Source organism: Homarus americanus, unplaced genomic scaffold (assembly GCF_018991925.1).
Source record: "Homarus americanus isolate GMGI-L3 unplaced genomic scaffold, GMGI_Hamer_2.0 scaffold26351, whole genome shotgun sequence".
Lineage (NCBI taxonomy): Eukaryota > Metazoa > Arthropoda > Malacostraca > Decapoda > Nephropidae > Homarus > Homarus americanus.
Window position 1 is genome coordinate 8,354,506 of NW_024724368.1, and position 12,999 is coordinate 8,367,504.

Sequence of the window (12,999 nt, forward strand, 5' to 3'; positions counted from 1 at the left end):
GGGATTTGACTGACTACTCGGCCAGGTAGTCTGTCGGGCATTAGCTTGAAATGTTCCGTGTGTGTGTAAATAATAATAATTAACGGTTTATTGAAAGAGCTTGGCAGCCAGAAGGCTGAAAATATACAGTTACATATTTGGGGAATGGGTTACGAATTACAAATAATATACAAGTGACATAAGTGACACAAATAAGACATATAATAACTTAGATGGGGATCAGCTCAAACTACAGTTCATTTCAACATAGTGACAGTGTAGGAGCAGTGTTTACTGGGAGTGAATACACTGATTTATTACATGTTATTGATAATTTTACAATGGTTGGGACTGGGCTGTTCTTATAGCGATCAGTTCGTGTGTGTGACGAAGGCTGATTCTCCAGTAAGACCTCGTCCATAGCAGGTGGTGGGTGAGGCTGGATCAGGATTGGAGGTGGGGGAGATGCCATTAATGGGCAGACGAATCCAGGCCCTGGTACTTGATGGTCCAGTGCCAGCACGTAGCTCAGTCCTTCACCTCCTCCTTACACCGCTGTATATTGCTTGAAAATCTCTCAGCTTATTGGGACATGCTGAATTTGTGTACTATATTTTATTTTATTTTTACCGATAGCCATTTCAATATAGGATCTTTTGAGTTGCAGGTCGGCAGAACTTTTCCAGAAGCTCATTATGCAAGTTAAGTGCTAAAGGTCGTGGAGGGAATGTGAAAAGCAAAGGCACGATTGGAAATGCCTTGGAGGTGAGGGTATATCGGTGTAAGTGATGGAGAGGATGTTGGTAATTGTTGTGGTGTTGGCAGAAGGGAATGATTGGTATGGTCGGTGTTGTGGTGGTACTAATGATGGCAGCGATGATAGGTATAGTGTTCAAGGTGGTGGTAGGTAGTGATGACGATGCGAGGAGATGGAAATGATGATGGTGTCTGGTTATGATGCGTTGTGATGATGGTGTAGGACTGTATAGGTAGGTGGTGGTAATGTCAGTCAGCGGTGGTAGTAATGATGATGATGCGTGGTGGTGTTGGTGGTAATAATGATGGTGCATGGTGGTGGTGGTAAGGGGGGGGGGGAGGTTGAGCGGGTGCCGTGACAGGGGCGTACTCAAGATGTCCTCCAATGATTAGATTGAGGGTGAGCGAGGTCTGGCTATCGGAGGCCATCTTGACGAGTGATAGTCTATCAAAGGGCGTAGGTCTGACTGACTGGTCACGTGTGCGGCAACAAGAAACTCAGGAGAGGCGTCTTTATCTCTCTACCTGGGTAACACTCCCACACCTTAACACATCCCGCTACCACACCCTACCTAACCGCACCCCTGCCACACCCTACCTACCGCACCCCTGCCACACCCTACCTACCGCACCCCTGCCACACCCTACTTACCGCACCCCTGCCACACCTTACCTACCATACACCTGCCACACCCTACCTACCGCACCCCTGCCACACCTTACCTACCATACACCTGCCACACCCTACCTACTGCACCCCTGCTACACCCTACCTTACCCCCTCCTACCTACTCTGTCACACCCCTGAAATATCTCACCTTACCTTATTCTCTACCTTACCACATCCCACCTCTCATACCACACCCCACCCCTCATACCACACCCCACCCCTGTCACTCCCCACCTCTGCCACACCCTACTTCTGCCACACCCTACCCCTACCACACTCCACCTAATCACTCCACCCCTACCACACTCCACCCCTACCACACTCCACCCCTACCACACTCCACCCCTACCACACTCCATCTCTACCACACTCCACCCCTACCACACCCCACCCCTACCACACTCCACCCCTGTAGGTGACGGTTTTTCCTCTAATGAGCGTTCTTGTTGGTGACCCCCCATCCACATCCTGTCTTTACTTCACAGCATGTAAAATTATGCTAAACGTGTGATAAGAACATTATTTAGTCTTAATACGACGATAAAATATATTTATAGAAATCTCTTACAGATAAGACAACGAGAAATCTCAGTTTCGTAATTCTTAGATATTTTGAGTTTAAGGCTGATTAAGGCTAGGCTTAGATTAGGTTAGTTTGGATGGGTTACATTGCAGTAGATTAGGTTAGTTTGGGTGGGTTACATTGTAGTAGTTTAGTTTAGTTCGTACAGTATCACTGAGTTACCACTGATGATTGTTAACTTTTTTACCACATTTGGTAAGTGGACATGAGGTTGTTCTTGTCCACTTTTCCATTGTGGATCTTACTTCATGATATATATATATATATATATATATATATATATATATATATATATATATATATATATATATATATATATATATATATATATATATATATATATATATATATATATATATATATATATATAGTCACCTCGGTAATGGGTCAGTACCGGTAAAACCGGACATTAGTCACGTTCCGAGGGAGCTTGGGATTTGTTTTCCGTCCTCCTGTGTGCGTTTATGTCCGGTCCATGTTTCTGTGAACTAGAACTGTGTGTAATTTGGAAGAGAAGGAGGATCACTTTTAAGATTAACCACCAGCTCATATCACCTTACAGTAAAATTAACCATCCTAACGCTAACATAACATAACTTAAGCAAACCCCCCATCAGCTAACGTTAAGGTGTTTAATCATAAGGTGAAATAAGTTGGGAACGAGGGAAGGGGTTAATCTTCAGGTGATTCGAGATACATATTTTTATGAAGTTTGGTGGGTGATTTAAGCACACGTCAAGTATCTCATATTGACCTTATTCCTATTGATGGAGTTGTAGAGAACGGGTCGGGGGCGTGTATTGCCATCTGAAGTTTATCTCGTTACAAAAGTATGTCAAGTTACTCACGATGATGACAGGTGTTAGGGCGGTGATCCCTGGCTAACATCACCACCACCACACCCTCCTTCCTGAGCTGAGTGACTGTGTGTGTGTGAGAGAGAGAGAGAGTGAGTGTGAATTTGTATGTTTTATTCTCATTTACGTATAGGTATATAATTGTGTGAATATACCTCCAATTTTATATGTTTACCTGTGTGTCCATGTGGTCAGTCCTCCCTGCCGTTGGTAGTGACAGTGCATGTATACAGAAAATAAGTGCCCATATAGGTGGTGGTAACCCCTGAAGCCACATACCAGCCCCCTGCTGTTGTCCGTGCATTATTTCCTGCATGTACCGCGTGACTTTGGATCGACCGTGTTGTAATAATTACGGGTAAAGGGGGTGGGTGGGTGTCAGGAGCAGTAATTTTTAATGTGTTGTTAATATAGCCGACACGTTAGTACAGTATGTTTAAGTCATTTATAGACCTTCATCAACATGTTCATAATAAAGCCGGATATCCAAGTAACTGCTTCACTGACCTAATTTTGTCAGTAGTCCCCAAAAAAAAAACACATGAAGATTGTTTCCCTACTGTCTTCTTGAGCCATTGAGGGGAAAAAAGACGAACACTTACTTTTAGCCTGTGACGCAAATTCACTGTCGTCAAGGGGAAGCCGCTCGGGCACCACGATAGTCACATTAGTTGTAAAAATTCACACTTCCGGCTGATTGAGACATTTTGTTACTCCTATCACCCTCCCTCCCTCCCTCCCTCCCTCACAGTGTGTTAGTTTGCTTTGTATCCAATAATCTAGTTTACCTCTAATTTAAATATACTATAAATTGCACAATAATAAGAGTCGGTAGCACAGGTGGCAGATATGAAGTCCTTGAATTATGATTTGCTATTTTGTGTTGTGTTGAACAGTTGAAGCGATGAGGGAGACGCGCCAGGACTTACACCATCAACACTTCATCTGTGTTGGAGGTGGATTGCACCACGCCTACTCCTCCACAATTCACTGGTAGAACTTTCCTTATATGAACAGCGCCTCTGGCTAATGGCTCCTGCACGTGCATTAACAAAGAGAAATTGACAAAGGTAGTGTGTGTATTTTTGCGTATACTAGTGTTGTGTGTGTGCTGATGCTTCCGTGTCCATGTCAGTACCGTCTGTATCAGGCTCGTGCATTTACTGACTTCAATTAATAGTAGAAAGAAAATAGCGATTATAACGGCAAACCGATAAGAAGGATTATTCTCGTTCTATAAAAACCGAAAGCTTTAGCTCTTTGACAAATAGCCAAACAACTATTTGACAGATATTGACACACACACACACACACACACACACACACACACACACGTGACCATGGGATTAATTAGCCTCGGGCATTTTTAAGGCATGCCCAATAAGTCAGCTGGTCCTCGCTATCCGTCTCAATAACTGTAAGTGTATAATTTATCTTTGCGTCATATTCTTTCAGTTTCATGTAGGCTAATGACTCATATTCACAGTATTAATGACGAGTAAACTTGTCTGAATGTCCTAGCCTCCACCGTCACAACTACCGTACCCTCCCTCATCCTCCCCTCCCCCACACACAAGCCCTCCTTCATCCATAGTGCATCTCTTAGATTACCTCCCTTGGGTATAGTATATTGAAATGCCTCCTCAGTATAGGGAACAAGGAGTACGAATCCATCATGGTCTTTGTGTTAACCAGCGGCACTAATGTTGAATATGGGAGGAGGGTGGAGTGTGCTGCTGCCCTCTACCCGTGTCACTTCTCTGGAGCCTTTTATCTGATGACAGAGATACTGGCGTGAGTGCCGGCGGCGGGAAGAGGTTACATCACCTGAAACTCCGGAAAGATGCGCGCAAGTATGCCACATGCCATTTGCAGGAAGAGGGGAGGAGCTAGCTTTGTAAGTCCATGTTAGCAGCGTTTGTCCCTCCCTTGTGTGAATCATAATCTATTTTTTCCTTCTTATCTTCTTCATATCTAATCATTTCCGAAGATTAGGTGTCGACTTTTCAAATCCATCTCTGTCATGTCCCGGGCGATGTCCGTGTCGGACGCTAAACAAAGCTTGCTTATGAAATCCTCCCAAATACGAAGAGATTTTTTACACCGCCTTTTTGTCTTCCGTTTCAAACAATTGCCTGAATTTTGTTCATTCTTTAGGTAGTTTTTTTTTTTTTAGTAAGAGGATAATAACGTTACGATATCTGAATATTTATAACTTGGAGGATATCTGACCTGACCTGACCGAAACCTGATGAACGACCAGGCAACAAAGTTTCAGTGTCTCAACGATAACAACTATGAATTTTGGAGGATCACCAGCTCATACCACCATACGATTAACCACCCTAATGCTAACCTAACCTAACCTAACCTTTGGATGATCCATTTATTGTCTCTCGTATAGGATGAAAGACACGTACTATTCAAGGTGGTGTGTGTGTGTGTGTGTGTGTGTGTGTGTGTGTGTGTGTGTGTGTGTGTGTGTGTGTGTGTGTGTGTGTGTGTGTTTCCGGAGTTACACTGTACACGCGTGTGATCTCATTGGCAGTACGTAGCAGGAAACTTATCAGGAGTTGTAGCGGAAGTGACTTGAGGTAGTCTTCCGTCCTGAGGATTTTCGAGGAATCATGAGATCACGTTGATTCTAGTTTTGGGGAGCAGAAGGGAGGTGAAATATGTATGATGATGTAACCCCTTGAGTTTGATCTAATCCCTTGTGTGATGATCTAACCCCGTCTGTTTGATGATCTAACCCCTTGTGTATAATGACCTAACTCATTAAGAGTCCTTGGGGAGAGTTTTAATCATTGTAATTAAGAGGTTAAGGGAAGTACTGATAAGTTTTACCAGCCCAAGTGGTGTCACGTGAGACGAGTCGAGTGAGACAGCGGGCGGGGAGAGTGGCGTGATCCCAGGAGTGGTTGGTGATGTAGCTCCTGTGGGTTATCCCTGCCTTTAAAGTGCTTCACCTTTTAAGAACTGGGGATGAGAGTTATCAGCAGTAACACTCGCTATATCCAGGTGTGGAGGGCGTCGTGTTGTGACAAAGCTACCGCTAAATCCGGCTGTCATTTACCCACCTGGTTCATTTGATCTTTCAGTGATAAATAAGGAAGTGATAGAGTGACAAGTAAGCTTGTGTTCCACACCACATCTCTCGACATTTTACTTATGCTGAAAAAATCTGGTAATGATCATTAAAATAACAAGAAACTGGTTCATTTACTCTAAGAATTTTTCAGTAATGAACTTGATGAAGTCGATGGGGAAAATTTAGATGAAGGGGAAACGTTTTCATCACCTTTGTGTGGAGTAAGTGAGCATCCGCCGGCTGGTGTGGGTAACGTTCTCGGCCGCCGGTTGGTGTGAGCACGTTAGGGAGGCGGGGCGGAGATCGGGAGAATGCGTGGGGGAAAGGGGGGAACACCACACAACGTTTGTAGCGTCAGTCGTCCTACTCACGCGACCACCGCCATCAGCCAGTGTGTTGCATCATGCTGCTGTGAGCCCTAGGCGTTGCGTCACCGCCCATCCCAGCCCTCACATTACACCCACCCCATCTCCTCACACTACACCCACCCCATCTCACATTACATCAACCCCATCTCCTCACACTACACCCACCCCATCTCCTCACACTACACCCACCCCATCTCCTCACACTACACCCACCCCATCTCCTCACACACACCCACCCCATCTCCTCACACTACACCCACCCCATCTCACCCACCCCATTACACCCACCCCATCTCCTCACATTACACCCACCCATCTCACATTACATCAACCCCATCTCCTCACACTACACCCACCCCATCTCACATTACACCCACCCCATCTCCTCACACCACACCCACCCCATCTCCCCACACTCACACCCACCCCATCTCACACACCCACCCCATCTCTCACACTACACCCACCCCATCTCCTCACACTACACCCACCCCATCTCACATTACATCAACCCCATCTCCTCACACTACACCCACCCCATCTCTCCCACACTACACCCACCCCATCTCCTCACACACACCCACCCCATCTCACATTACATCAACCCCATCTCACACCACCACCCCATCTCACACCACACCCACCCCATCTCCTGCACCACACCCACCCCACTCCACCCCATCTTCACATTACATCAACCCCATCTCCTCCACTACACCCACCCCATCTCACACTACACCCACCCTGTCTCCCTCTCACTACACCCACCCCATCTCACATTACACCCACCCCATCTCCTCACACTACACCCACCCCATCTCACACTACACCCACCCCATCTCCCTCACACACACCCACCCCATCTCACATTACACCCACCCCATCTCCTCACACTACACCCACCCCATCTCACATTTCATCAACCCCATCTCCCACCTACCCCACCCCACTCACCCACCCCATCTCCTCACACACACCCACTCCAGCTCACTCACACTACACCCATCCTATCCCCTCACACTACACCCACCCTAGCCCCTCACACTACACCCACCCTAACCCCTCACATTACACCCAACCACTCACACTACACACTTTGCATCTAGTACTCAATCACAATACTATGTACCGCCTTAAACAATGTACTGGTAATACTCTGTAACATTCAGTGCCATAATATCAAAAGCACTGGGGTCTGATAAACACCCTTTGTGGCCTCTACTCTGTAATCCTTTTGGCGCTACTGCTCACAGGATGAGTATGGAGTGCACAATAAACTAGCTGCTGTCCGCGGCAAGATTTAGAAACTAATTCACACTACACCCACCCCGACCCCCCACCCTTCACCCTCACAACCCTTCACACTACTCCCTCACAATACACCCCCACAACCCCTCGCACTACACCTTCACAAACCCTCACACTACACCTTCACAAACCCTCACACTACACCTTCACAAACCCTCACACTACACCCTCCCCAATCCTCACACTACACCCTCACAACCCTTCACACTACACCTACACTAAGGTGATACAGGAGGATGGTACAAAAGGATTGATACAGGCGATGGTACAGATGGAGTGTTACAGGAGGTTGGTCCAAAAGGTGCAGGTCAACGAGTTCGTGAGATGACTGTAACCATTTGCGTCCACCATCTCAAATATTTACATGATGCCCTGTGAAATCCATCTCTTGGAAATCGGGATACGCCATAATAAAGGGCCTCACTGACCTACTACTACTACTAATAATAATAATAATGGTTGCCCCTCGTGTAACGAGGATGGCCGGCCCAATGGCCACCTAGGCGTGAATTTGTTTAAGGTGTAGAAGCTGTCACCAACACAACAACCACACCCTAAGTTAACGAGTTGCATGACCCAGTGTCAAGGAATAGTCCGAGAAGACCGGACAACTCGCCAACTGCACTGGCTAACCATTACTCTGGAATTCGATCCGCAAATCGATTAACATCCAGGTCCCCACTTACTGCTGGGTAGACAGAGGCATATGACGTAAAGAAACTTGCTCATAGTTTCACCCAGCCCGGGGATCGAACCCGGGTCCGCTCGCTTGCGAGGCGAGCTTGCTGACCATTACACTACGTTCACACCATAACAGGACGCATCCAATTTACACCTCAAACATCGTCACACAGTTATTAACACTCACCTTATTGATTATTGTTTATACCTCATTCATATTGCCACAATATGCACTTTGACATCCTTAACACCACTCACTGCCACAACACCACCACAGTCATGCACAACACCGTAACGTCCACTACTACTACTTTGCTGTCACTCGGAATCAAGTATGACGATCATCCAGCTATGGTAAAATGATATGGGTTTTAGGGATGTCACCTAGGTTAGTGAGTTTTGAGGTGACTTAAGAGCCCGATACTGGACCGGCAGCATATTCCACATTCGTTGCACATGTGGAGGGCCCCATCTACTGTGGGAGGGGCGGTGGCAGCGTCTTTCCGACGTTGGCGCTTATCTGCCTCGGTTTGCAGTCGGGCTAACTGGAAAGTATTGACAACTTCCCGTGTGGTGGTCCTCCAAGCGTTTCGATGTGGAGTAATCGACTCACAGGTGAGGGGGTCGATTTGGCGCCTTTTCAGGTTTGTTTTAAGACTATCCTTATACCTTTTCAATTGCCCGCCAGCGTTACGTTTACTATTCATTAGGTGACTGTAAAGTAGCTGCTTTGGCAGTCTACTGTCGTCCATGCGGGTAACATAACGTCCACATTAGCACCTTCACACCACAGTACAAACTGTCAGATTAGCTTCATTCACATCACATAACATCTCTCATACTCTGCAATTTTACATTGCAGATTATATACGTATATATTTATAATTTAAGGTGGGAAGAATGTAGTCAGCCGCCTCTATAAATATACTGTGAAGGCTGCGTGTGTGCAGGTCCTGATGCTGTATTCAGAAATTTCATGAACAAAAAATGGCCAACAAATTGGCAATTTTTGGTTAAAACAGAATTATTATCAAAGATCTTAGAGGAAACGACGTACCTGCGGTGTACCCGTTAATTATTAGATTTTTTTTATTACTTTGAAAGATATCGTGTTCCCTATAGGGATAGACCGCAAACGTGGACACAGATCTAGCGGCGAATGCTATTCCTTAATAGCTCTCTCTCTCTCTCTGTGTATATATATATATATATATATATATACACTGTACTAATGACACACTGTACTTATCTAAATGGGATAGGTGAAACACATATGAAGATTCTTGTTACTATTAAGAAGCGTGTTTGTGCCTGACTTCAGTAAATTTTTGTATATTTTTGTGGTAACGTAATACATAAGTGGATAACAGGATAGGGTGTTGAAGAGTGGGTGAGAGTATTCATGGCAGCATCACTCAAGTCGCGGGGATGGGTTGACGGAAGTCGCTGTAAATTTCAACTCAACCCTCCGTTTCGTCAACTTCTCCTAGGAATACTTTACATCCACATTGATTATACTGTTATCCCAACATAATTATACTTATAATATATAGAATGTACAGGTATTACACATACGAATAAAAGTGTACTCCTATGTATAGCTGGTATCAACACCTACAGCAGCAGACCCCCTCACCCCGTGGCCATGAGTCGCTTGCATGTGTTGCTCCACCCCTTCCCATTCTCCTCCCCCACCTCCCACAGCCCCCCCCTCCCACCATGTCACCGGGCCAGCTTGACAACAAGCTTCCTCGCAGCTAAATACGGGATTATCACGTGAGTCATTGTTGCACTGTATTCCAACCACGATTTCCCTTAACATTTATAATATATTTCCCTCAGACACAGTTTGGGTCTGCAGAATTCTTATTGTTGAGTTTTTCATGGACGTGCGCATATATGATTCGTGTCATGTAGGGACAGTACTGTAATTGATAATCTATTCACTTAAGTGATACGCTTATTTACTCCTTAATTGCCCAATTTGTCATATTCTTAACCAACGTAGTTTTAACATTGCACATTATTATCATTTGCATAATTATAAATCCCTACCTTTAATCAATTAACTATTGAAACTCAATTTAAATTAATTGGTATAGGATGGTTTATTGTACTGCTTTTAAACTTCCTACAAGTATCACAAGTAGTATTCCTATTACGTCACACATTGCCTAGGAAGGACTTGAGCTCACTGACAACTTGTCATGTACATTGCATGCTCATCACACATTCATGTAGTTAATATATTGACATTGTTACAAAAAATACTATTGTAACATATTTTTATTAATGGAATACAAACTTGTTACTGTGTGTCTTGAGAAACTTCATTAACGATCGTTTGAGTCAGTCACGAGTATGGTCCTGCGGCGTCATCTGCTGGGTGATTTCTCATTGGTGGGTCTGAGTTTGAGGTTATTTTAATATTTACCAGGGAGCTGTTGATTGGTGGTGTTGGAATTGGCGCCAGGCTGTCTGGTGTAGATGTTCAAAAGCCTGCACGTCACGTTCTCATCACATCTTCACATGTCCCGCACAAACCTTACACTCAACTCGTTCCCCATCTGCTCCCAGCAATGCACTCAGTGCATTAGTGACAGTGTACACAAGTGTGTTAGTGCACGGAAGGGCATCCGGTAAGATGTTCTAATATAATTATTATAAGGAGATAGCTGGAAAAGTATGTGGCGCCAATAAGTCATCAGGAGCTGTGACGAGTAAAAAGGTGCTCCCATTGACAGTGTGTATGTGGCTGACATGTGTTATAATACGAACTACACCCACACCTTAATCTCGTCATCCCTTTCAGATAAATCAAGTGTAAACATGAGTTTTCGGGCGGCAAGTGTCGTAAGACTACACTCTTCATTGCTGTATGACCATGTTAACTGTCACAACTTGAAACTTTCAGCAAATAATGTTAAATAATGTGTTTAAATTATGATTTCTGGAAACGGAAATATATCGTTTAATTAACACGCTTGAAATATGAAGAATGTCACATTTAAATCTGTAAGGCAAATTTATAAAGATTATATGTATATCGTGTTCGAAGCTCATCAGAGTGATTAGATGCTAATTATTTTCATCCTACGTAGATAGAGCAATATACTTGATAAGCGATAAGATACTCCAGCTGATCAAGGAACCAATGGCAGGGCAGGGATATTTTCGTCTGAGAGCATGTGCCATAAAAATATATATACGAGTTAAATTATTTTGTTAATTGTTGCTTACGTTGAATCAACACTATAGTTTCGTTACCGAGGTTAAGTGAACGCTGTAAAAAGTGAAACTACGAGGAGAATGAGTTGTACATAGTTTAGACCAGGCTCCTAGTGACTGTCATTCACCAGGCAGGCTGCGACGCTGCCAAACTACTCGTAGAGAACGTTGGCAACTGAGGAGGCAAAGGTGGCAAGTATTCTCTATTATCCGTAGTTATTTCGTAATAATCGTATATTTCCATACTATAAGATTATTAACACATGGAATGGTTGTTAAATAGTTAATATCAGTATTGAAAAATATATTTAAACAAATATTCTACTAAAGTTGGAAATCATTCAAAGCTCGGCAACGGGCATCGCTCGTCAAGGGTCGCTGTTGGATCGGTGGTGTCTCCAGTCGGCCCGCAACCATACAGGAGTGAGGATGCATCACTGCGACAGCCGGCGTCTCCCAACATGACATTTATTCGCTAACTATAACGCTGCGTGTGTATGCTGTATAGGCATAGCGGTTTAGTTAGCTTGATTTGATACTGCAATTAAGCTTAAAAGATTGATTCATGTAATCAACCAGTTAAAAAGTCGCATCGTTTATTGTGAAATGGTAAAAAGATAATGAACATGATAACCTCTAGTTGTGTGATTTGGCAATATTGGTAAATTATTTTATCGTGTGTGAATATGTCTACAAGTGTTTGTGAATAAATATGTCGAGCGGAAGCAACGGCAAGATGCTCGACACTGGCCTCCTGTATGAGGCCATGAAGGCGGCGCGGCCAATAGCCTGCCCTGTGCCGCACGCCCACTCTGGGGCAACATCCACTCAAGGGGGCTCACCAACCTCCACTGTGTCCGCCTCGCCCACCACCACCTCGGCTATAGGCCTCTACGACACCGAGAACAACCTTAACAAAGGAGGCAATGGGGACAAGGGGTACACGGACAAACACGTGCTCAATATCGACAAGGAGAACTACATGCTCAAATGTGGCCCTCCGCCCACCCCCATGTGTCTCCGGACTCCATCCACTGCACCCACAGACCAAATTCTTTTTAACGTGACAACGTCCTCCGAGTGCCGCAGTAGCGTTTTGACGTGTCTGTGTCGGCCACAGTCTTGTGGAACACCTGTGAGTGGGGGTAGTGGATCCCTATTAGCGTACTCTACAACGGGGGGATCCCACAGCCATAATAACGGCACTAATCCAAACCAGCATAATGTGTCTCACACGATGTCCTCCATCTTACCTCTTGTAGAATGCCGAGCCTGCTTCCACAACGTGTGTACCTCCTACTCTTCCAACCATCCTTGTGCTCGCCCGCATCACGCCCTACCGCCACCCACGCTCACTACAGATGTGGTAAGTACATTTTATATCTTTTGTTACTGAATGCTTATTAGGCCTCCCTTGCCAAGCATTGTCTTCCCATATAAAACTTACAAAATAGAATTAGTCGTAGTGATTTTGTCAT

The 12,999-nt window shown here is 44.8% G+C and overlaps 1 protein-coding gene across 2 annotated transcripts in view; it reads left to right on the plus strand.

The window, feature by feature from the left end:
- LOC121864257 (phosphatidylinositol 3-kinase regulatory subunit alpha-like) overlaps positions 1-12,999 on the plus strand; it is a 168,140-nt gene that overhangs the window by 105,899 nt on the left and 49,242 nt on the right. The window contains exon 3 of one of the 2 annotated variants that reach the window (XM_042363336.1): positions 12,784-12,887. In XM_042363336.1, coding sequence (XP_042219270.1) covers positions 12,784-12,887 — 104 coding nt within the window. Of the gene's footprint in view, positions 1-11,912; positions 12,888-12,999 lie in introns of those variants that run through there. The other variant, XM_042363335.1, reaches the window with a different exon arrangement.